A 24,066-nucleotide genomic window follows, 5' to 3' on the forward strand; every position below is an offset into this window, starting at 1 on the left:
GTCAAGCAACTTCTTCCTGGAACACATCCCTGCAGGTCCCACACACACACGTGTAGTGAGGTAGCTGTTTCTGCTAAGGCAAGGAAAAGCGGTACCTGTTTAGAGAGCTTTGGCTGTCAGCAGAACTGCTACTGTCAGCTTTGGTGGAAAATAATAAAGCTAGGAAGGTGTGAGGTGCTGCTCCGAGTGTACCTGCCGGGTGCTGGACTTCAAAACTGATGCCAAGGTGTTCAGCTCTTTGAATTTTCAGAATCAAAGTGCCAGCAACTGGGCACAGTACAGGTGTGAACATGTTAAGTTTCAAGCTCTTGAGAGCTGATTTCCCTTGTAAGCACTAGACAAGGAATTACTACCACTCACCTGTCATCACCGGTGTGAAAAGTAGGTGTGATATTTCCCTGGTTCCATTAAATAGAAGGAACACAAGGTCACTACCCTTTCTCTGTGAAATGGGTCAATTCCATTTTAAGTGCTTCCCTTTGTTTCCTGTGCAGAGTGGTGACATGGAAACAATGCCATCTCCTGCCATGAAATGACAGCTTGCTCCAGCCCTTTCATAACCGAAGTCCTTGAGGTTTGCATCAAGGGAGCTTGATGAGGTTAGCAATCACTGCAGCACACAGAAAGCATTTATACCCTTCAACCTTTTGTACATAAAGAGTTATACTGGTTCTGCCTCTAAAGCTGGAGATTTACATATACAGCTTTCTCCCAGCACTGAGGGAGGAGAAACTGAGGCAGTGAAATCCTGAAAGCCAGCAATTTATTCAAGAAGGGATGCTGAGAGCACTCAAAGGCTCAAAGCTTATGGTATTTTACCTGTAGCTTGCAGCACATGAAACAGAGGGTAGGATTTTCATTAAACCCTAACATTTTTAGAAACACAAACTGTATTTTCTGTCAAGTCACACTGACAGCCCTGTCCAAGTTCTTTTCGAGAGTTGGTACTACACAAGAACTGAGTGCACATCTCTTGGTGATTCACTACCTGTTACTTGTTGCTGTAGCAGGAGCTGCTCTGAAAGAGGCTGGAAAGGAACTTCTAGTCCTAGGACCATTCTCAAGATTCCTTCTGAGGTCTTCTGTCCTATTCTTCTTTGGCAGTCACCTCACTCCCATATAGTGATAGCAACAGGTATGACCCCTGGTTAATGACATATCTCCAAAAGCTGAAGAAACAATTTCTGCCATGTCTGCCTATGCTAAATGACTTTGGGAGAGGGGTACTTTGTGACCCAGGGTTCCCTGCTCACAAGTGTGACTGGGGGAATTCCAAACCTTTCCTTCAGTACTTGGGCTACAAGATACCTGGGAAGAAATACCAGGTAACATTCCTTTTCTTTCTAAAAGCAGTCTCCAGTATTCATTACCTTCTCTATTTGTTCGGTAGCAGCACTTCATGGGAGTCCTCTCTTCTGTAGTTGGGAAATTGGGAAACAGAAATATGACACAATTACCTTCAATTACCAAAACTATAACCTTTATGGAAGAAAAGTAAAAATTTGGCTTAGTCCAGATCTGAAGCAGTGAGAGACACATAGTGAGATTAAGGGGACTTTTCAGTGATCAAGGCTCAACCGTGACCTTCAGAGAGGAGAAATAATGATGTTACTGCCTTTCCTCCCAGCTTCACACCAGTTTTATCCTTTAATCTCACACACTGAATCCTCTGTTTGCTTGGGCTTTGGAGATTCAACAATCCCCATGTGCAGTTAGCACAGAGCAGGATTCCCCTGCTACTTGCTGGTTCGATCCTGGCCACAGCCATAAATGACTGCCCTGCCTCTGTATACACAACATGTACGTGGATCAGATACAGATTCAAAGGTGCAACACGGCTTCACCCATGCTGTCTGCAGAAGACAAACTCATCCACAGCAATGAAAAGTGCAAAGATAAATCAGTGTTTGCCGCTTGATCCCAGGTGATGTTTCTTAGCATCTCTTGGCACATCCCTCTTTGCACACCTGCCTCACCCCCCAAAAGCTATTGAGATGCTTGTTTTGCTGAGTCCAAGTCTTCTTTTGGTCTCCAAGGCTCTTCCTTCTACCTGTGTTTCCAGTGAGATTAATTCAGTATTGTGCACGCGTAAGTTCTGTAGTGCCCATCACAGGAGCTTCGGTATCGCTCTAAAACATTCCAAGTTTGGTTTTTTGCCATCCCTTCTCGTTGAATGTATGGCCCCCAACAGGCCAATACTGGCTGCATGTCTTGCAGGCAACATGCGTTGCTCAACCTGGAGCACCATGTACTTATTTTCATTTTAATGATCCTTCTCTTGTCCCATAGTACACAAGAACCCCCAGTGGTTTTGCATCTGAGCTCCATCTGGTGCATCTTGACTGCATGTAGCAACGCCTCAGTGCCAATCCCCACTGTGTAAGTCCTCCAGTAGGTCAAGACATCACCATGTCCCAGCGCTGACTCATGGCTGTGCTCTCACAAGGGTTGATGACAAGCTCTTTGGTACTCTCATTCGTGTCCCCAATCGTCTCAGTGTCCAAACAGAAGCGTGAAGCTATGTGTTCAATGTGTGACCCAACTTTACCCCATCGCTGAGGAGAGAAACACACACAAGAGGAGAAACAGGAGTGAGCAAGCTTCCTTTTCATTATGTTTTTACTATGCTGTTCCTGCATCAAGAGGAGAGTTGTCACTCAGCTTTTGTGGCCTGATGCTGGGAAGTACAGGGTCCCCAATCCCACAGGGAGCAGGGCACACACTGAGCATTTCTCCCATCAGAAGCACAATCATTTAAGCTCAGCCTTTGCTTGTCTTCAGAAAGATAATATATTGCTAACAGCTTTTTCCCCAGGTCATTGGTTCAAATGCCAGCTCAGTGATTAATTGCAGAGAAATGTTAGCATCTGCTGGCTGACTGGCAGCCTGTGTGAACTAAATTGCCAGTGTTGGTTTGCTTTTGCAGATAAGTATCCAGATCACCACCCACACTAATAGACATCCTTATCCACACACTCATTTAAGAGGCAAAGGGCTGAATAGGCCAGACTCTGTACTCCCAGATCGACTGTGCCTCCCAGATGAAGTCGGAGCACACAGGCCATTTGATGTGTGATAATACTATGCCGAAAGAAGGGGAACTTCAAAGAAAATGGGGGATGAATGACATGGTTTACCTGCTTGTTGTCACCTTCTTTGCAAGGTGACAGCAGCACTTGGGAACCAGGGAAGAGGGTGTACACAGACAAGCACAGCTGCTGTTGGCGGACGTGGTGGTTATATGTGTATGTCCATTCCTGCAAAGAGAAAGGAAAGGAAAGAAGGTGAGAGATCAAGGTTCGCTCTTAGTATTCTTCTACCTGAAAAGCAAACACTTTGGCTTGTTGGATGCTGTCTCCTCTGAAACCAAGCACAGGCCTCACTGACCTCAAGAAGCACCTGGGCTGGTCGCTAGGATGTCTCAAGCCTCCCAAAAATTGTCACTGGGGGACTGCATGTGCCAAAGGAAATGTCTACAAAAGCTGCTGGAAGAAAGAAGTTCATGAGGCAAAGGGTTTCATAGCCAGAACTGGGCTGTGGTTGGAGACCAAGTGTATGGAAAATCAGCAAAAGAGGGACAGGAATACCACTAACCACAAAATACACAATGCTCTTTTTCCAAGGAAGAGCAGTAGAAATGCTTTGTAGCTGGCAGCAGGAGAGAGGTGATATATAGCAAACATTAGCAAGTCCTGGGATTCTGCTCCCAAATATCACAAAAATCAGGGGTAAAATTCCTCTTTGTATCAAAGGAGTGGGACATTTGCTGTACTGGTTTGCCGTGACCACTGGGCTGTCTTGGAGGCTTTTATTTCTCATGCTGCTTTTCATGGTCACTTTCTTTACCAGTTCCTCAGCCCAAGAAATAAACTTTGGAGGAGCAGAGACTCTTTTTCCTGTGTAAAACCTGCCATACAACAGGGGCTGTCTGCGATTATCCTCTTTCCCACTCATGGATGTTTTAGTTGGGAGAAAAGGAGAAGCAGCTGATAGTTTGACCAGGTTTTCCAGGTGCGCTGGACAGAGCATCACCCATGTACAGATACACTGCTTAGCCGAGGAGTATTTCCCAGAAGTTTACTCCAACGTTTATTCCAGTTGAATGTCTTTTATCATTCCCAAAAGCACCTCCTGAGGATCTCAGACTGCCCAGGCAAGGGTTATCTCTCTGCTATTTGTGTGTGTACAGGAGTGAAGTGAGCAGGGATGTTGGCAATGGAGGTGAAGGCAGCAGTTCGTCTGGGTCTGGAAAATTGAAGGGCAAAAGATGTTCCTGGGAGACTGCAATCTCTCCTGGGTGCCAGAGGGGAAGTGAAGAATGGCTGCCCTGATCTCAGAGCTGGGACGCCTGCAGCTCCCCTGACTTTGAGTGGTGGAGGCTTTGGGTTGCATTACCATGAGTTATTAGAGCAGGGAAACACTTCCACCCTTTTGGTATTTGTCACCGTCAGCAGCTCTAACTCCTCTCTCTGACTTCAAAACAGACAGCTGCAGGCGTTGAATTCCTAGCAATATAAATCCCACTTCATTCAGGTTTTTAGGCTCCTAGAAGGGAAAACACACCTCTGCACAGCAGACCCAGATCCACAAGGACTTCACACTGTGATCTTACACCCTGCGCTTCTTAGCATACTACTCCTTACAAGCTAGTGAAAATCAAACCTGACTTTCTGAACAGCCTGCCCAGGATTTCAGCATGTAGCAAGCATTCTTTTTCAAAGCCACAGTCTGCACTCAAAGGGCCTTCTGGCAACAGCTTCTTTGTCAGATGAAGCAGGGTTTACCTGATCCTACAGTGAGCATGTTCCAGTCATCGCAGCCACGCACACTGTCAGCTGCTGGGTAAACCACCAGCCTGGGAAATCAGGTGCCAAATTAGTCCTGCATCTGTGAAGAGCCAAGCCCTACAGGGCAAGCTCCAACATCTGTTCTTGGTGCCCGTGCTGCTACAAACTGCTTTGAAAACCTGCTTTACATTTTTAACCAATTATTCATCATTTCAGTTGAGGACAGGGTTGGAGCTGCACTCATGAGGCTCCTCAGCAGCAGCAAGTTAATCCTGTAACTCATGTATATGTCAAATCCCCCAATTAAATCAGGCCAGGCTCTGCTCAAACCTTCCTAATATCCACATCCTCTCAAGGCAGGACCATCCTCTCATTCAGCAAAGCGCCATGGGATACACAAAGTGGTGATAAGCATCTCCCCTAAGCTGTTGTGTTCATCATAAGAAGTGAAGCCTTCAGAGCTAGATATATGCATCAGTTCAATAGCTGACACTGGATCCTCCCCTCTTGCCCCCAGGCTGTCCTGCTACTTTCTGTATCTAAACTGACAGATTTTCACACAGTTCTATTTTGTCAGAATGGCTTTCTATGGAATCCTGTCCCGTTGAGAATGTTTTATGCACTTCTAATTATGCCTTGTCTCTTTTCAGCCCTAGATGAAAGCCAGAGAAAATTATGCAGAAAATGAAGAAATTTGAGTGGGGCTGGGAAGAAGTCACTTGAACACCACAGAACCCATGGAAAGCTTTGAATTAAAACCCAGGCAAATGGCCATGCAAATGTTTATCTTACCCCATCTCTTCCTTTATTCTCTTTTTATTTGTATCAGTTGGGATGACAATTCCTGCTTTTTTTTCCCATGAGAAACTACTTGATCTTCTAAATCCTGGCACAGGGAGCACTCACATGGCCAGCAGGGAAGTAATAACAGCAGAACTTTGTACCCCAGATGTTGTAGTGAGCCAGGCAGCCCAAGGTACTCCTAAGAGCAGAGACCTTCAAACAGCTAACATGGCTTTAGGGCTGCAAACTGGCCTGAAAAGATGCCAATGGGCTTTAGAGCACCAAGGAAACCAAGATATAGGAGGTGAAACTGCAATCAATATTTCCTGCCGTTTCAAAGACAAAGATGAAGTGGTGGTGGAGCAAGGAGGAAGAGCGTAGACAGCTACACACAACCAGCAATCTTCACTCTCTAAAGCCTTAGATAACACTAAGCTCCATTTGAGGCTTTTGACTGTTTTTCAAGGCTTTAGCATCATTTGAGCAGGCATCTGTCACTGTTACTCAGCATCACTGTGAACTGAGGAAATCATTTTAAAATGTGATCTCTGGTTTGGTGCAGCCTGGTAGGAGGAGAAAGCAGCCCCTCAGCCTAGCAAGGAGCAGCCCCATGGGAGCCCAGTGTTACGTGACAGCACTGTACACACTCTGCTGCTGTGCAAGAGGTCAGTTGTACCCTAAAGCTGGGGTAGCAGCTAGAGGAAGAAGCCAGAAACAATCTCAGCCCTCAATTATCTTTGTAAAATCACAGGGAAGGATTTCCTAAGGCATTTGACTACATGGGTCACCTAAGGATACCAGAGTGCTTCACTCGTCAAAGGGCCCTGGGATGGAACTAGCACTTAGACACATCTCAGGAGAGGGAACGCCAAGTACAAACAGTGCCCACGGCAGCCCGGATGCAGAGGTGACACCGCTGCCAGCCAGCCCCTCTGGTCTGCTGGCTCAGGCTGGCTCCTGCAGCTCCAGCCATCCTCCAGCTAGGGCAGGATGTGCCCATGGGGGAGAGGAACAAAGACTTTTTCTGCGGAGGAAGGTCAGATAAGAATGTTTATGGTTGAGCCGTCTCAGGAGGGACCTGTCACGTTAGTTGGAAGAGATGCTAAACGTTCGCCAAAGAAAGTGCAGATCTAGTCAGCCTGCAGAGCAACTCAAGCCAACTGGGGTAAGACTCAATGCCACATCAGGCAGATTATCACATTGCATTTTCTTCATGACAAGGACGTCACCAAAATGCAGTGGCAGGCACTCAGCTACAAGCCCCACATATTTTGGGGGGCAAGCTTAGGAAATGGATGATGCAACCTTCCCACTATTCCCTCACTTGTCTAGAAGATGACTAACTTTGCATTTATCTTGTGGCTACTGCTTACATGTGTGTGAGTAGGCCAAAGTGTATTTTTTTATCTGATGTATGTCAGGTTTCCTGAAGCTGCTAATGATTCAAATAAGTCCCATACTCAGATGTCTATTCCAAAGATCTATGGAGTGATGTCAACTGACACTTAGTTTGAAAAAACCCAACCACTCACGTCTTCATCAGATAGACCAGGACAAGATTATGATCAGTTATTTTCATATTTCTCAGATGCATTTCTCCTGTGATAAATTAAATCAATCAGTTCACTTAGTAAATGAGACACTAGAAGACATGGAGTACCAAGGCTACAGTGGGCAGGAGCACAGGCAGACCTTGCTGTGCCCTGGGGATGGGCTACACTGCACAAAGATCTCTGTCAGCCACTACTTCAAGAGCAGGTCCCCTGAGGGCCACCTTGGCACACAGAGCCTGCTCTGACTGCTACCGGACCTTTAGAGAAGAAAGAGCCAAGCAGATCCTAGGTATGAGAAGACAGAGCTCTCCTACACAAAGATGAGGGGTCTTCTTGTTCCGCAGTGCCCTTTTAAGTATTTAGGACTAACACTGGACACCAGACACCTAACATCAGACACAAGCGTAGAGGGTTTGAGATCTGATAAGGGTGTAAATCTGATTTTACTGCAATGAACTCTTCTCAATGTACCCAAAGTATGGATGTGGCCAGAGGGCTCACAGCACCCTTTCTGTGCATTACAATGATAAAACACTAAAATAGAGAGAATTTGATTGCCATCTGACAGCTCCTGTTCCTCTCTGCTCAAGCCATGGTGATGTACGGCACCTCAGATCTTCTCACACCCAGTCCCAGCCTTCATGCATGTAATGTTGGGAAAAGGCTTCGGGAACCTAGTATGGATACAGCTACAGAAGGGCAACCAGGCAACCAAATCAATGTTACTAACACGGATAATAAAGGATCTGGATGGCCAGGATATTTCCACAGTTCTTACTGTATGCCAGGAAAGCACAGCTTTGATTTAGCTATTTTTCAAATAATGAAGCTTAGGATAAACAAGATGTCACTTCAGGATGTTAAAAGTGAAGATTATCGCTCTGTTCTGGTATACTAAATATGAAACTAAGCAGCAAGAACATAATCTGGTGACTCTACCCCCCATGTCATCCACAAGTTCACATGGTCTCGTAACAACTGTGTAAGTAACATATAAGTTTCTATTCACAATGAAAATCTAATTATCTTGTTTCCATCTGAAATATTCTCCATGGGTGCAAATAACAGAGAACAACCCTAGGAAGAAAGAGAAAGATAAAGGGAAAAGGTTTTTCTCTATTCCTGCCTGTGTATTGAGTGTAGCTATTCAGCACTCTGTTTGTAGTGCATTTTTCTGTTCCCCTGCAGTGTTAGTCCTGGATGTGCACAAGAAATGGAATTGCCATCCAGCTGAAATGTTGACCTATTGCAAACTGCTATGGAATCAGAATGGGAAGATGAATATTTTGTGGCATGAAAGACTGAAAAAAAAATGCCTGTACAGAAATGTCAAACAAAATGTGTTTGGTGGGAATGAAACAATCCAACTTGTTGGTTGTGACATTGCTCATTTTAAAGTATAATATCAAATTGGTGTTTTAGAAAGACCAATACGTTTCATTTTGAAGCGCTACCTTGCGGCAGCATTTTCCATTCTGCTTTTCCCAGATTTGTGTCTTTAAACAGCCAATTAATTGAAAGTTGCAATTGCCACTGAAACATCTTCTTTTAACATCAGCAGAGTTGGCCCTGTGAAACATGATGACCTGCTCTCATCAGCAAACTTCTCTTGCTGCTTCACTGTGTAAAAAGTCCATGTAGCAGTGGAAGAAAGAAAAAGAATGCCAAAATGTGGAAACCAACCCTTACTATTCTATGATTCTATAACTGTAACTATGCGGTACTTGCAGTTACATTCACCCCATAGTAAATATAAATGCAAGTACCACATAGTTACATATCAATGAGGGTGGTAAAATACTGGCCCATGTTGCCCAGAGAGGTGATGGATGCCCCATCCCTGGAGACATCCAAGGCCAGGCTGGATGTGGTTCTGAGCAACCTAATCTAGTTGAACACGTCCCTGCTCATTGCAGGGGGGTTGGGCTGGATGAACTTTCAAGGTCCCTTCCAACCCAAACTATTCTGTGGTTCTATTTTCTGAACTGACAAAGATTCAAGTAGCCATTGTTGATTTTACCACACTGTGGAGCAGATATTATTTTCCCGACTAAAGACAGGCATCCAACTGCATGCAAAAGAGATGCACATAATGACATGCTTCATTTGCACATACAAATGAGGGGCATTTTCAGCAGCATCTCCAGGCTGGGCCTTTTATATGCGTAGCTACCTGATTTGAATGTGTAACCATGAGGGTTAAGGATGTACAGTCAAGTGGAAGCAAGCACACCGTTGGCTATTAAATTATTTCACGGCATCCCTGAAGAAGTGAGTGATTGTTATCCTCTCTGTTTTATAGATGGAAATGTGAGAGAACTGACTGACATGCCTGAAATCACAAAGGGAATCTGAAGCAAAAGCAGGTTTTGAGGCTGTGTCTTCAGGGTCTTGCTTCAGCAACTTCACTGCAAGGCACATGTGCTTGCTCCTGGCTCCAGCATTTCCAAGAATATGCTTTTGAGAACACCGATTCATGCGGCTTCTCCTCATCTCAGTGAGATTGGAAAAAGCAACATCCTCCTCATTAAATTCCTACTAGCTTAATGGGCAATTTAATATTGAGAGAATGCAAACTGTGAAGTTCTAAATACCATTGCAATTCAGAGCACTTTGAGAGAAATAAGGCTGAAAGATGAGAGGAAATTACAGTTCTCTTTGTCTTTCTCTGATCAATGCAGATGAACAGCGCGTGGCGTTCCTGAGGAGCAGTAAGTGCTCAGCACAGGAAAACACACACGTAAGTGGTCCACCCTGTTTTGTGGCCCCTGCACCAGTCCCTGCCCAGGGCCTCCATTGAGGTAAGGAGGACATACCAGGGTTTAACTACATGGTATCTTAGGAAAGGGGCTGGCAGAACAGCTAATCCTTCAACAGAGCTTTAGCAAACTTAGGAAATCATCTTGAAGCTGCCCCAGAGCCTTCTCTCCAGCCACCAGCATGAGGATACACAGCACGTCTTACCTGTGCCGTTGCTGCTGTGCCTTTGCTGCTGATACAAGGATTTAAGCTCAGGATGGGGAACTCTTGGGCTTCAGACTTGTGCGATTCCAGGCAGCTCTGCCTTTGCCTGATCATCCCAGTCTGATAGAGTGATTCCTCAGGAATCCTGTGGGAACAGCATGAAAACAACATCCCTACTGCCCCAGGCACATGGGTACTCAAAGGGAGGCTCAGTGGGGTAAGGAGGGTGCAGTGGCATCATTTCACCTTCAGCAAATGAGAGTGGCAAGTTCTATTACAATGCTGAACCACTGAGAGCAGTAGGTGGACAGGGACACTGCAGAAGCAGCACTCAGAGATGGATGGCTGGCCTTTATAAGGGGCAGAAACAAATAACACTGCACAAGGCAAACAGAGGAGCAAGGAATAGATTGTGAGCAGGCTGAAGGTCAGCCTTCAGCTCACAGAAGCGGGGAACTTTATATCAAACTGCCACAGAACCCTGGCATTCCCTGTGAATGCTGCTGAGCAGAGCCACGCATGGCAAAAAAGCAAGTAAACACTGTGATTCTGCATTCAGCCATTGCACCAGCAGGTCCTGGAGGTATCTCCAAAACTACTGCATCCCTCGTGATGGAGGCTGTGGGAATGGATGCAATGGTTTCTGGAGTAATTTTGGTGACTAAAACAGATCTGTGCAAAAGCAACTGTGGAAGTGCATATTAAGGTCAGCATTAGGCTAGGTGTAAGGCAAAGCCACCTGAATACAGGTCACAAAAAATTCTTTTCACAACAGAACAGTCTTAAATATCATGGAACAGTTTGAAAAGACTGGAAATCAGGTGCTGTTTTGCAAGCAAGAATCTTTACTATGAGGTTGGTGAGGCACTTGAACGGGTTGCCCAGAGAAGCTGTGGCTGCCCCATCCCTGGCACTGTCCAAGGCCATGTTGGACCTCAGGGGCTTGGAGCAACCTGGTCTAGTGGAAGATGTCCCTGCCTGGAGCAGGGGGTTGGAACTGGATGAGCTTTAAGGTCCCTTCCAACACAAACCATTCTATGATTATATACGGAAACAACCCACCAGCTCTATGGTGGATTTTCCACCTTGGGATACTTTCATAAGGGAAACCATCTACTTCTGTGCACCACCTGTCCTGCAGCATGGACAGGAGGATACCTGAGGAAGCTCCAAGGACTAAGAGAAATAACTAGTGTTTTGCCACTCACCAGCCTTACAGCAAAGAGGCAAGGAGTCTGTAACACTGCTTAGAGAAAGCGGGCTCACAAATGAACCATGTCACACTGTGAACGAGCTGTGTTTAAACACAGCACAAAATTCGCTGTGCACTTCTGTGAAGTCCAAAGGAGGAGGAGACTGCGTCTGGGGCAGGGGACTGGAGGTGCAGAGGAAAGCTGTGGAGCAGGAAGGATGGGGCATCCCTCTGGCCTGCTAGAGACTGGTGGAGATAGCACATCCATACCGGAGTTCAGGATAAACATTTTCCAGGTACCACTTGAAGCTGTTGCATTTCAACCTCTTCCGCAGCTCCACTCTGCTCTGGATGCTGTGGGAAGAAAATATCACAGAGGTACAATGGAAATCATGAAACTGAGACCCAGCACACCAAAAAGAAAGGCTGAGAGAAACCCAACAGATACTGCAGTGACAGAAAATACAGGAGCATCAGCAGCAGCTCTGTTTTCTTCTCTCTTCTGCATGAGCTTGGGTGGTTGTTTTGATCTCAGTCTCTTTGGAGGCCTCACTTGGTAAAATGGCATGATGACACACTGCCATTTTAACAAGGAGTCTAGAGTTTGGTGGATAAAAATGTTCATGGAAAAGTGCAGCTGTTTAAAAACAGTTAGTAAAAAAAAGTATGCTATCTACTATGTGCACATAGCATTAATTTATTAATGCACTAGGAGATTAATATATTCTGTTCTAAGTTTATAGGACTACAGGAGGCCTTGATTTCCAAGAGTGCCTAAACACACCTTTAAGTCAGCAGAAGCTAATCTCATGGTGAAATATTTCTTTCTTTCATTAACCAGGGAAAAACTTTTGCTGAGAGATCCCGCTGTATAGTGACATTTTCCAAACTCCAGCTCCTCCCTGGGCCAGCCTCTGCCTATGGAGCTGTTCTGAGCTGGCATTTACAGAGCAGTGGGAAGCCTCCAGTACCTTCCCTTTGCATAGGCTATCTTGTCTACACCCTTATATGTAGTAGGACAGAGCTGTTACATTCAGTGCTGACGGATGGGAAGAGGATATGGATCAGTGGAAATAGGTTAGTCACCAGAACTTCGATTTATTTATCCTGGAGATTGAAGATTAGCCACAAGGAATTTGGGATCGAATTTGGAACCCCCTGTGGTCTAAAGGAAACTTTCTAAGGAAAAGAAGAGCATATAAAAATGAGAACACAAATCCGTTCAGTCCTCCTGACAGGGTGGTGTTTCTGACTGTTCACAGAACAAATGGCAAACTCCCTCCTTTTCTGAGACCAGAGGTACTTGTACCTAATACCAAGGGCAGGACATAGGCAGAGGGGGATTTCCCCCACCTTGATGTGATTCACTCACTGGGATAAACTAGCACAGCATACAAACTAGCTCTTTATATGTTTCATTGCTGCACTCGTAGCATCTGCCTACCATTAGCATTTAATTGAGCGTTACTACAGAAACAACACAGGCGGGTTTCCACAGCGGGGCAACGTCACCGGGAACACACACTGCAGAAGGCAGGGCACAGGCAGGGCACAGGCATGACAGGCACTAAACACACTTACTTTCCATAAGGCCTCCCCTGGGCTGCAGGACGAGCAGCGTAGTAGTACCGCTTGAATTCATCCATCCACACCTCTGCGGTGCGCTTGGTGTTCCTGAAGGAGGCAACAAAGGACAGTGAAACCAAAGAAGCCCCCAGGGTGATGGATTGACTGATCCATCCCTCTGTCCTCCCATCCTCAACTTGGCCGCTGCCTTCACCCAAGCCACCTTTGGGCCACCGCACCCCTCAGTAGTAGAGAAGGTGTTCCTCCTTCCCATTACTCCAGGGACCAAACACAACAGGCCAAAACTTGCATGAAGAATTTCAAACTGAATGCTTTGTAGCTACCACACTTGGAACTGAAGCTTTTCATAAGCATCATCTCCCAGGCAGGTGTGCCTGGGGTTATATCCAGTGGCTGGGATGGAGGTCTGGAAAGTGGTGCAAAACTTGACAAAGATTGAAGGCAAGTATTTCCTTAGCATCAATCCTGAATGGACTCTCCTGCTTTGCATTCCTGGATTTCACAGCGGCAAATCTCAGCATTCAAAACTTAAAACCATCCTGGCCATAGTGCTGTAGCATAAATGTCAGTCTTCCACATCAGCCAGGTTCCTGCAGAGGAATCTTATGTTGGCTTCAGATGGCTCTAACTCTCCTTGCAAATAGCTTTGTTGCTCCATGCCTACCTACCTACCCCTGCCTGGGTCAGAGGAGTCCTCCAAGCCCCTGCTTGAAGGCAGGCCAGGCTCCAAGCTATTGCTACCACACTACTAAGCTGCAGTTGCCATGGAACAGGCTCTGGATCCAGCCAAGTCCCATGTGGCCAGAAAAGAGGATAGTCTGCATGTGAAACCAGTACATCACTGGAGGCTGAGCCATTTCTCGCACTCAGGCTGTGTGGAAAAACATCAGTATCTGGTAGAAAGATACTTTTTTGCTAACATCTCTGTTTAAACAGAGCTACCACATAGCATCAGGTTGCCAGAAGCTGCTTCTCCTCTCAGTCTATATACTGTAAGATTAAGCTTTGACAGATACCATAAGGTTAATGAAATCCCAGCTCCTAATGCTAACAGATATGTATCTCCAGACTGCTTCTCAGTCCCTTGCTGATTCATGATGCTTCTTCCTCTCTCTATAAGGCCACTGCAGTAGTCTTAAGTGCTTTTGCTCAAAAGATGCCTAAATCACAGCGTCTACATCTGTACCTAACCTTTCCCAAACTACATGGTGTTTTTGTCTGGCTTCCTGATCTTATTGGGGTTTATAAGAAACATGGAGACAAATGCTGAGGCTGACACCCAGGTGTCTATCCAGACGTCCTCAAAGTCCCAGACACAGGTGCCCGAGGTGCAGCCAGAAGAACTGTACCCATTCAAGCTCCCCTTGCTCCTCCTGCAGGTGATGCAAAGCCGATGCTACTTTTTCACTCAGGTTTGCAGCAATTCCATCTCTGGAGGCTTTGCCACATCCCAGTCTCTTCTGCAGGAGTCTTATTTCGCTACTAAAAGCAAGAGCCTTCCCCTTGACTCTCAAATTTGTGCACTCCTCCTTGATAACAGCTATGTCTTGTGCCTCTCATTGCCACCCTTTGGAAGCAAGACGACAAGGTCCTCTTCCTGCCCCACATGCTGCATGGCTAGAAATCACATATAGGTGTAGCTGAGAGGTGTAATTTGCACTCCCCCAGTTAATTGTCTCATGCAAAGCTGCAGAGAGCCCAGGTTAGTGTTAACCCTGCTGCAGGTGGCTGGGTCTTCACAAACACAGTTGGAACCCCACACTAAAAGGAATGCCTGGTGTGTAAACACACACATATGCAGTTTAGCTGAAAACCAACTCTGCATTAAATGCCCTGGTGTTTTCCTTTGTCATTTACTTAATGGACAAGGTTCAGCCTTATGCTCTAAAAGAGGAGGAAATCCATCCTGACTTCACTAGCTGCTCCCATCACCTTTCCCATGCCTATTCCCACTTCTGGACTGCCTCTTTCCTTGCCTCCTGTTTCCAGGAGCTTAGCTCAGCTCATTTCAGCTGGCTGTTTCAGCACCAACTCAGTTTATGTTCCTGTGTTTGTGCGTGGGTCCCCTTCAGCTGGGGTGCCCTGGCAGTTCCTTTGGTGTCCCTGCCAGCAAGGTGCAGCCCAATGTGTTCTGGTGACCTAAGGGTCTAGTCCATTTGCTGTTATGGTAGCTAGTGCTCAGAGATATGCTGGGGCCATCTCTCCATCTCTGTGCTGATGAAAGGCACCACGTCAGTGTCCTATTTCTGTCATGTTATCAACACTGTAGAAATCCCAAGGGTGAGTTGTACTGGCTTGCGTTTCCTTTGGCTCGGGGGATTCCTGCCCAGGGATACTGCAAAGTTTTCCAAGCAAATTCTCCTCCGTGTCTTGTCTGCTCCCTGCTCCCCACAAGGCAGCACCTTATTCTGTTTCCCCACAAGACAAAGCAAGCACAAATCACTTACTTAATGTATGTATTGGCGTTTCCCTCTGGAAAGACGTATGGATGTTTCTTCCGGAAGACGTGTCCGACACGGCTGCAGGGGATGATTTCGAGGCTGCCTCCACACATCCACACACGGAAAGAGATTTCTACAAAAGAAGCAGCTTCAGAATCTGGTCTTTCTGTCCTAAAGCAGGCTGGATCCTGGCGTTACCTCCCACTTCATCCTCTGCCACATTAAATTGGGGTAAATCAATTACCAGAGGGGCTTTCTCAGGTACAACTGCCTTAAAAGTGCATTTCAAAGCTTCTTGCGAGCTGTTTGAAGTCAGTGCACTTGAAACTTGCCTGTAGCACACAGGTTCCATCGCAATAGCAAAAGGGAGATAGTAAATAGGTCCCTTTTCATGCAGCCCACTTACATCACAGCATCATCGTGCCAGTTTTGTGCTCCCCTAATTACTTCTGCAATGCCTTTTTCAGTCATTTCCCTCCAAAGAGCTGTCAAGTTCACCATGAGAGGCCATGAATTCCATTTATTAAAGACTACAATAGTCATTATCTTTATGAGGCTACCATTGATTGTGCAAAATGAACAGAGAGCTATGCATCCATCACCTGTCCTAAAATGAGCAGGAGCTTACCCTGCCCAGCACGTACTCTGGACCACGAGTGATGGTGCTGTGCCAACAAGGCAGGCACCTTAACAAAGGCTGATGGTGGGAAGAATTACCCCAAAAATCTGGATAAGCTGTCAGTATAGGAAATGCCTCCTAGATGCCACAAGCTACTCTCTGGCTATTCCATGGGAACTTCTCCAGGCAAATAAGCCATTTGAGCACAACTGACCCCAGAAGTTATAGGGCTTTTGGCAGGGAGCTGGATGAAATCCTAGCTGGTGAGGTAGGACGGGTGAGCAGAATGGCTGATCTAAAGGGTCCATCTGGTCCTAACGCCTGTGAAGCTATGAATCCACAGCTATATTGTCAGACAGCCATGCTCAGGCAGAACCAGCTTGGAAAAGAAATGAAGTTAAAAAGAAAAGGCTTCTGCAGTTCTTTGCATCCTACTTTATCATCTGTTGACAGGATAAAGCTGTATGTAGCGTGTACCTACTTTAAAGCTACAAATACTTTTTCACTTCCCACACAGATACAGTTAGACAGGAGGACACCCCTTGTCCTTATCAGCTTGTGCTCTCAGCTGTCCCCTCATGTATGCCAGCACCAGGATGGCTTGTCCCCAGGTCGGATGCTAGCAAGACAAATGCTTGTGACGGGAATGCCATTTGTACAGCACAGACAGCACTTCTGCTCCTCCAACACAGGCACTGCCGGCCCACAAAGCTGCTACCCCTCCAAAAGCAACTCACAGCTTCAGGGAGCAAAGGAGAATTGTAGCCTGCACCTCCAGAGCCTCCTCAGCACACACGGCTCCACCACAAGGTGCACACTGCTGCAGAGCGGGAGGCAGATTCATGTCATTCACATCCCTTCTCCCAGCACACCCACCTGCTCCTTAGCTGATGGAAACAGGAGGATGGCATGGCCTTGGTGCACGGGTCCCAGATTCAAGGCTTGAGCCCATCCCCAACAGCTGGCTCTGGCAGAAGGGTCCAGCAAAGGCTGTGGTGGGAAAGCACAGCAGGGAGAAGTATTTCTTCCCCTTCACTGCTGTGCTTACAGGCAAGAGTCGCAACAGCAGCTGGAGCCTCACCATTTTCCCCAGTGCTGGGTATTAACAGGCCAATAAAATGTGCCCTTGTGCCATGTCCTGGTGCTATATTGGGAGCAACCTTAATCTCATTTCCCTGCAGCTGTGATTACAGCAGGAGGCAGCTGCTCCAAGCTGCTGTGCTTGGATCCCCTCGCACGTGGCTGCTGCTGTCATTTGCCTGTGTGTCACAGCTCTGTCCACACCGCCAGCACTGCTCTGTAAAGCAGAAGGGTGCCCGATAAAAGGGGACAATGAGCAGAGCAGCTGTGAAGCACAAAGTGGCTGCTGCGATGTGCCTTAACCTCCTCTGGTCCTCCTGCTCAGCCTGAAGCACTACAAGGGAAAGACTTGTTCCATTCAGTCCCTGCCTGCTTTGAATTTAAAGCCTAATGAAGAGGTGGGCTGAGGTGGTCTCTGTGCAGTGTGAACTGGAATGAGAACACAGTGCTGGGGAGGCAGGAGATGGTGAGGAGTCTGAGCTCTCTGCTTCGGACATATTGCACCCTGCAGACTCTGCTCCAGTTGCAGAAGAAGCAATTAAAGCACAGGTTTTGGCAGGTAGGGATGACCCATGGAGCCATCTGTGGCAGCTAAAAAGCAAGGTCTCCAGACAGGCAGACAAGAGCTAAATGCCTTGAGAAGAGGTAAACTGAGGCACCACTGAAGGCAGGGCACAGGTTCAGCTGAGAGAAGCCAGGGGAGCAGGAACCAAGTGTGCTTCACCTGACCCTCAAGAGATATCCCCAGTGAAGGTGGCAGCTCCGAGCAACCCCGAGGAGAGATGTGAGCAGTATGCACCAGGCTTGGCAAAATACCTTTAGCACTTCTTTCTGCTCTGCAAGTCCTTCTGCCGTTACTCATCAACTTGTCTACAGGGAATTAAGTAAATTTAGAACTAAAACACCTACAATGTCCTCCTCCTAACCCAAACACGCTTGCTTTTGTTTTGCCTGATGTCTCCAGCCCCCTCTAGCTGCCCAATCAATAACACCAACAGCGATGCTCCCCTGACCGGAGTCCTGCATCCCCTCAAGAATAAGTTACCAGAAAAAGCAGGGCTCACTATAAGTGCCCCCAAAATGAGCTGCTGCTGGGTCAGCTCCTGCTGTGTGTCACCCACTCAGGACTGATCAGGGCCAGCAGGATCCCAGTTGCCCTTGCCTGTGTTCTAAGGAGAGGTGGGACATGCTGCCCTTGATGGGCATCAGCTTTGATTCACGCTTCTGCTCTGAGGATGATGGGCAGGATGGGATCTGCCCTGCTGCCATGCAGTCCTGCACTTCTTCGTTGCAGTGTTAACCTGCCTAGCTTCCGCTTGTCACACCATCCTGAGGCAGCATCATGCCCTGCAGCACAGCCAGTACATGTTTGGTCACGACCAGCCTCCCTGGGCATAGCACCAGTAAGGCAAACATCACACTACATAGGATGGGCTATAACCACAAGCAAGGGGCACAATGCCTGCTGATATAAGGCACCAGACAAGCTGCCTGGATGGAGCTTCCCCGGAGGGCAGGCTGCCCTGTCACTGTTCATCTCCCAGGAGCAGCTTGGGCTGGCTGCTGTCAGAGATGAATGATGAGCAGACATGGACAGCGGGTCAGGCACTGTGCAGCAGTCCCTCTCCTTCTATCTAGTTCCCTTCTTGAATACTTTTTTTGGGCCACTGATCCAGCGCTCCACTCCTAGTTTTGTTCTGAGCTACCCCACTCAGAGAAGCAGATGCTTTGAGTCAGTGCGGTGTGGCAAGACACCCACCCACAGAGAGAAAGCACGAAGGAGTGAGATCCTACTGCATAACGAGATATGAATAAATAAAATATGCTAGAGGGAAAAGGCATATGAAGGAAACAACAGTGCCAGGCAGCGGATGGGTTACTGCAAGGCGGCAGCATCTGTTCCCTTGGATGACTGACAGCATCGCTGTGTGTGTTAAGACACAAGATCCTTCCTTCCTTGCTAGCCATACTCCCCAGAGGTGTAAGCTATTAAAACCAGGTTCTAATCTGTCTCCCTGACATAAAGTGCCTCCCCCTTCTTTCACAGATACAGTCTATTGCTCTAACCTGCAGCATCGCTAGGACTTCAAAGAGAGAACAACCCTGCCTGATCCAGCTCTGCTTGACATGAGGGACAAGGGATAGGCTTGTTACCTCTTTCATGTGCCCTTTCAAGTTTGCATGCAGGAGATTTCTTAATGCCCACCCTGGCTTGTGACAATGGGCAGAAGAGACTTAATTTAGCCTAGCTCTTAACCTTTTTGTTTTCATGCAGGAAAGTGATAGCGTGAAGGAGAGCCTGGCAGTGCTCAACCATCTAGTGATACAGGAATGGAAAAATAGCCATGTTACTTTGCTTGCAGCATGCCATCGGAGCTCCTGTTGCAGGCATGCTGCAAATTCAGGGAGGCACTGATGCCTCGGTTCACAGTTTCCAAATGCTGTCATCAGACAATGGAGTTAGACACGTCTTGGCTTTATTAATGAGAGAAATAAGATCAGGAAGGAATAGGAGGGTGCATTTGGTGTTCTTATCTGTTGGTAACACCAAAGCTGAAAACTCCGTGATTTATGCATAGAAAAATCAAAGCGGCATGGAAGGCAGAGGGTATAAACAGTTGCTCACTTCCTATCACTCATGGGTTCCTTCCTCACCTGATAGCATAATTTATGAATATAAGTGAGAGAAACCATGCAGAGCATTCAAGGTGAAGTCCAAAATGACCTTGTATCCAGCTGGCATGACTTAGGAAGAGAAGCCAACGTTGCAAGGCATATGAGGAAGAGAAGTGACTCACCGAAGTTCTCCCCACCCCAGATGTCCATGGCACTGTCGTACTTCCCCAGGTGGTTGAAATAGTCTTTGTCAATCACAAACAGCCCCCCAGCAATGATGGGAGTCCTGCAGAATAGGCAAGGAAGAGGGGACACACTCAAACACTGCTGCAGCACCTGGATGCGCAGAAGCAGCCTTTCCCTTTGCCTCCTCTTCCACCACTGGGACATTACCTAGGCACCTCCTTTTCACCAAACAAGTACAAAACCCCTTGAAAAGCATCTGAGCCTTTCTTTCAGCTGCCTTGGTATTTCACTGTCAATCATAAATTGCCTGGCACTTAATGACTGGCTAATGCACCCGTCAACTCGACAAGCCCCAAGTTCACAGCCCTGATTGTAGACTTCAGCATCACAAATGCACTTAGTGCTCGGGGGGTTACTCACTCAAACGGGCTTTTTTGCCTGGAGCTAGCCTATTAAGAGCACCATGCCACTGGGGAGGGGAAGGCAGAGCCAGTTCAGAAGGGCTTTTTAAAAGCCATCACTGGCTGTGTGATCTTTATTTCAAAACAGGGTTGTTTTTCATTCTTTGGATTAGCCAAAAAAACTGCACAGAGAAGGTCCATGGAGGAAGGGAGGGCAGATCCAGAAGATGTCTTGAGACTTGCCATCCAGCACAAGTCCCTCCGTGCTGGCAGACAGTGTGGATGCCTTAGCATAGGCTTGGGAGGAGCTGGGGTGACTGCTGCATCCAGGCTAGCCTCCACAGTGCCCTACATGGCAGGGCAACCAGGAAAGCAAGAAGAGCCTTTGGGAAGCCAGCGACAGCTCCTGTTAACAGCAGCATCCTGAGGAGAAGCAGTGCTGGACTTGACATTCACATTTTTATCAAGTGGCGTGAGGACACTGCCTTATTTTTAAGTGATTGTTGAGCTGATAGAAGCAAGAGTGTAGAGCACTGGGCTTTTCCCTTATCATATTCATCAAACCATAAACAGACTCCTTCTACCTTTGTAGCACCCTCAGGCTCCCATTTTGGGATGCGAAGCTGTACTGCAAAACGCAAGCTAGCCAGGGGCTCACTATAGGTATTAGAAGTTCAGAGCTGTCCTGGAAGGGGTATCACACTGCTTTGGTGCATGGTGACAGACATAAGGTGTCAGATGAGATGCCTGTTCCTGTCCCAGGTGCCTCCTTCTCCCTCTTGACTTACTTAATGGGTTCGGTGGGATCAAGTCGTTTGGCTTTCTGCTCTGGGGAAAGCTGCTCCCATTTGAAATGCAGACTCCAGTCAAAACCTAAAACCACAGTAAAGAAGTATCATGGGGAAATTAGAAATGGGTATGAATTAGGAAGCAATGCAGGCTGCAGAAGCCATGTTTGATGGAGTGTTTTCCCCACTTTCAAATTACTTAAGCCATGGAGATGCAGCTCTTGGGAGAAGAGTCCAATGACTAACATATTTTATTACTGCATATGAACCAGAAACAACATATTGCATTACAATTGCAAAGCCAAGCACTCCAAAGGCAGGAAAAGTCAGAATTAAAGCTGCTGTTGAAACTTCACTTTGTTCCCTTGTGCACACAGATACACGCTCTGATGGATATTGTGTGCTACAAATAGCACAGGCATACTAATAAGCACTAAAGTTGCATCCTCCATTTGTTGCCTAGACACTGCCCATCTCCTCTTGTCAGCAGCTCGCCTTTCAGTGCTGCCAAGGGTAACTTCTAGATGACCCTTGTTTCCTGCTTGACTGCTTTACCCACTGTAGCAAAGACCATTCCTTACCTGTCTCTAAAATAGCCTGAAAACAGCCAGCGGGGAGCACTGAGGAGTGCTAATGTGCTTTTTACTAGATAGCAAGAGGCAGTCGTGCGGTGCAGAGCCACCATCTCTTTGGGCCAGTGCAATTTCACACCATGGCATGGATGCCTATCCATGCACATGGCTTGGACTTACCTCCTCTGAGGTCTGAGGAAGCCGCCACATAGGCAAAAGTGTCCAGGTTGATGATGTCAATAACAGGGCTGACCACTCGGGTGGGATCCTGGAAAGCAAAAGACGATCCATGACTTCAGATCAGACCACTCAAATTGGTCCAGGGATTCTCTAAACTCCTGGGGACACCAGGTGGCTGGAAATGTTGGTGTTATTCTGGTTTATCAGGGCCATGTGCACGTCACTGACTCCTTCAGCCATCATATCCATTCAACGAAGGAATTAATGGCAGCAGCACCAAGAGGTAGAGATGTTGCTGGGAACCAGGGGCATGATGGCAGGAGATGTTGGGAAGGCAGGCACTGCCCCTTCTGGGAAAGAGGACTGCACACTGCTGGGCTGCTGAGCTAGCACCTCTCACTGATTTTGGCTTCACCCACAGCCTCTCCCTATGCAGGCTGTGCATGTACTTGAAGCCTGACTCAGTTGGATGCAAAGCTCCATCTATCTTCTGCAAAGTCAGCAATGCATTCCCCTTTTGCCTCCCTTAAATACGTTTTACTGGATTTCAGAAGTCAGGCGACAAACAAGCAGCGGAACCAACAGAGGGAAACCATAGGCAGGCAAGCATCTCAAGTACAGCTATTTTTTAAATGTACAAACTATGGGGGTACAACGGTGTGAAAGGGTTAAAAAAGAAAGACCTGAATTATTTAAAAGAGTTGGTGGTGATTTAATGAACATCTTGTTATGGACAAAGAGATTATACAAACAGTTATGAACAAAAAGATCTACAGGAGGAAGAGACTCTGACAGCTTTCACTGGTCTCTTATCTCCCTTTTTCCTTTCAAAAACCCCGAACTTCAATTATAGCTCATACTTCAAGCTTTCACCCTTGCCAGATCAAATTGTTTTTCACAGCCGTGCAAAGGAAAGCATCTGAGCACCACAGACTCACGCTCTCTCCCTCAGAAAACACTTTGTTTTAGAAATTGTCCTAATAAGGAAGTATTCAGCTGCTACTGTAGGAAGAAGCAACCGAAGGCCAGGAGCTGGGAGCTGGACTAGAGCTCAAGTTTTCCAAATAAACATGACAAATAGTTGGTATTTCCAAAAACAACCTCATGTTTGTTAACATGAGGGTCTCAACAAGACTTTCCGCAAGTCAAACATCTGACTGAAAAGGCAAGGTCTGCTGTACCTACATACTGCATGGGGAAACGCAAGTCATGCCCAAGTGCAATGAGCCTTTCAAACCCACCACAGCTGCTGCACAGTGCCCCCCACCCCCGTATAGCCAAGCATCCTTTAGTTACCTGAGGGGAAAGGGAAAGGTTTTAAGCAAAGCATCTGCTTTGCGTGCTGAACACTGCAGGGACAGGTTCATACCTACTCATTTAAAACTTGTCCCTCAAGCATCTCCCATTCCTGTGTATTGCATGGCACACCTTCATGAAAGAAAATCCTCTTTACATCTCAGCTGACAGCATTACTGCAAAATGTTAGCCTTCAGCAGTGCAGCCTTCCCCTGCCTCACTTTCCCTGCCACATCTTGAGCACATTTATGTTTACTCAGCTTTCATGAAGGTCTCTGTGACCCTGTAAAGAGAAGCCCAGCATGCTCAAGAGCACAGCACTGTTGCTATGATTTATTTTGGGTTGAGCACCAGATCTCATTATAGGCAGCTTCACCCTTATGGATTTTTTTATATCCTGCCATGCCAGGGCATGTTACTATTAACAACACCCAAATCTTCAATCCTCTTTCACATGAAACTCTAAAAAACCTGAAAATTCACTTTTCCAATACATTTCTCAAACAAATCAAATCATGGAACTAAACTAACAGGATAAAACTCTGAAAGTGATCCTGAAGCCGACACATATCAACCTTGGAAAAGAACCTTGACTCCAGTTTGTCTCCCAACCTCTATACCATGACCTCATAATGGTCACCAGAAAGGACCACAGTTGCTTCTCTGGCCTCACAGAAGCATTAGGTAAAGTGAGAGGGTCAGGCTGCCTCTCACCTGCTGCAGGGGAGTGTTTGGTGTGCTTGAGCTGGAAGTGGGGGTTCATCCACTGGTTCATCCTATTGCCATTTTTAAATCCCGTTTTGGGGTGAGCTCGTTGAGTCATATTGCAAAAAACGCCTTGGGCTGGATAATTACATTTTCTGAAGAGTTATTCAGTGGAAATATACTGTTAATAGCTTTATTTGTTCCATAAGTGAAAACAAGAGCCTGTGCCCACACACTCACAACCATACACTTGCAAACATGCTGGTACAAAACACCCACTGTCACTGCTGCTCCCTGGAGCACACACATTCCAAGA

The 24,066-nt window shown here is 46.8% G+C and overlaps 1 protein-coding gene across 1 annotated transcript in view; it reads right to left on the reverse strand.

Annotated features, from left to right (window-relative positions):
• Positions 1–2,396: 2,396 nt before the first annotated feature.
• The window catches only part of GALNT14 (polypeptide N-acetylgalactosaminyltransferase 14), a gene marked incomplete at both ends in the record, with an annotated part of 91,338 nt that continues 69,668 nt past the window's right edge, over positions 2,397–24,066 (reverse strand). Inside the window, 9 exons of the mRNA XM_080616906.1 lie at positions 2,397–2,555; positions 3,138–3,257; positions 10,088–10,232; positions 11,550–11,633; positions 12,861–12,953; positions 15,314–15,440; positions 19,805–19,908; positions 20,998–21,082; positions 21,750–21,837. Of these exons, the coding sequence (XP_080473032.1) occupies positions 2,397–2,555; positions 3,138–3,257; positions 10,088–10,232; positions 11,550–11,633; positions 12,861–12,953; positions 15,314–15,440; positions 19,805–19,908; positions 20,998–21,082; positions 21,750–21,837 (1,005 nt within the window). The remainder of the gene's footprint in view (positions 2,556–3,137; positions 3,258–10,087; positions 10,233–11,549; positions 11,634–12,860; positions 12,954–15,313; positions 15,441–19,804; positions 19,909–20,997; positions 21,083–21,749; positions 21,838–24,066) is intronic.

This window comes from Psittacula echo (assembly GCF_963264785.1).
Source record: "Psittacula echo genome assembly, chromosome: 4".
NCBI lineage: Eukaryota > Metazoa > Chordata > Aves > Psittaciformes > Psittacidae > Psittacula > Psittacula echo.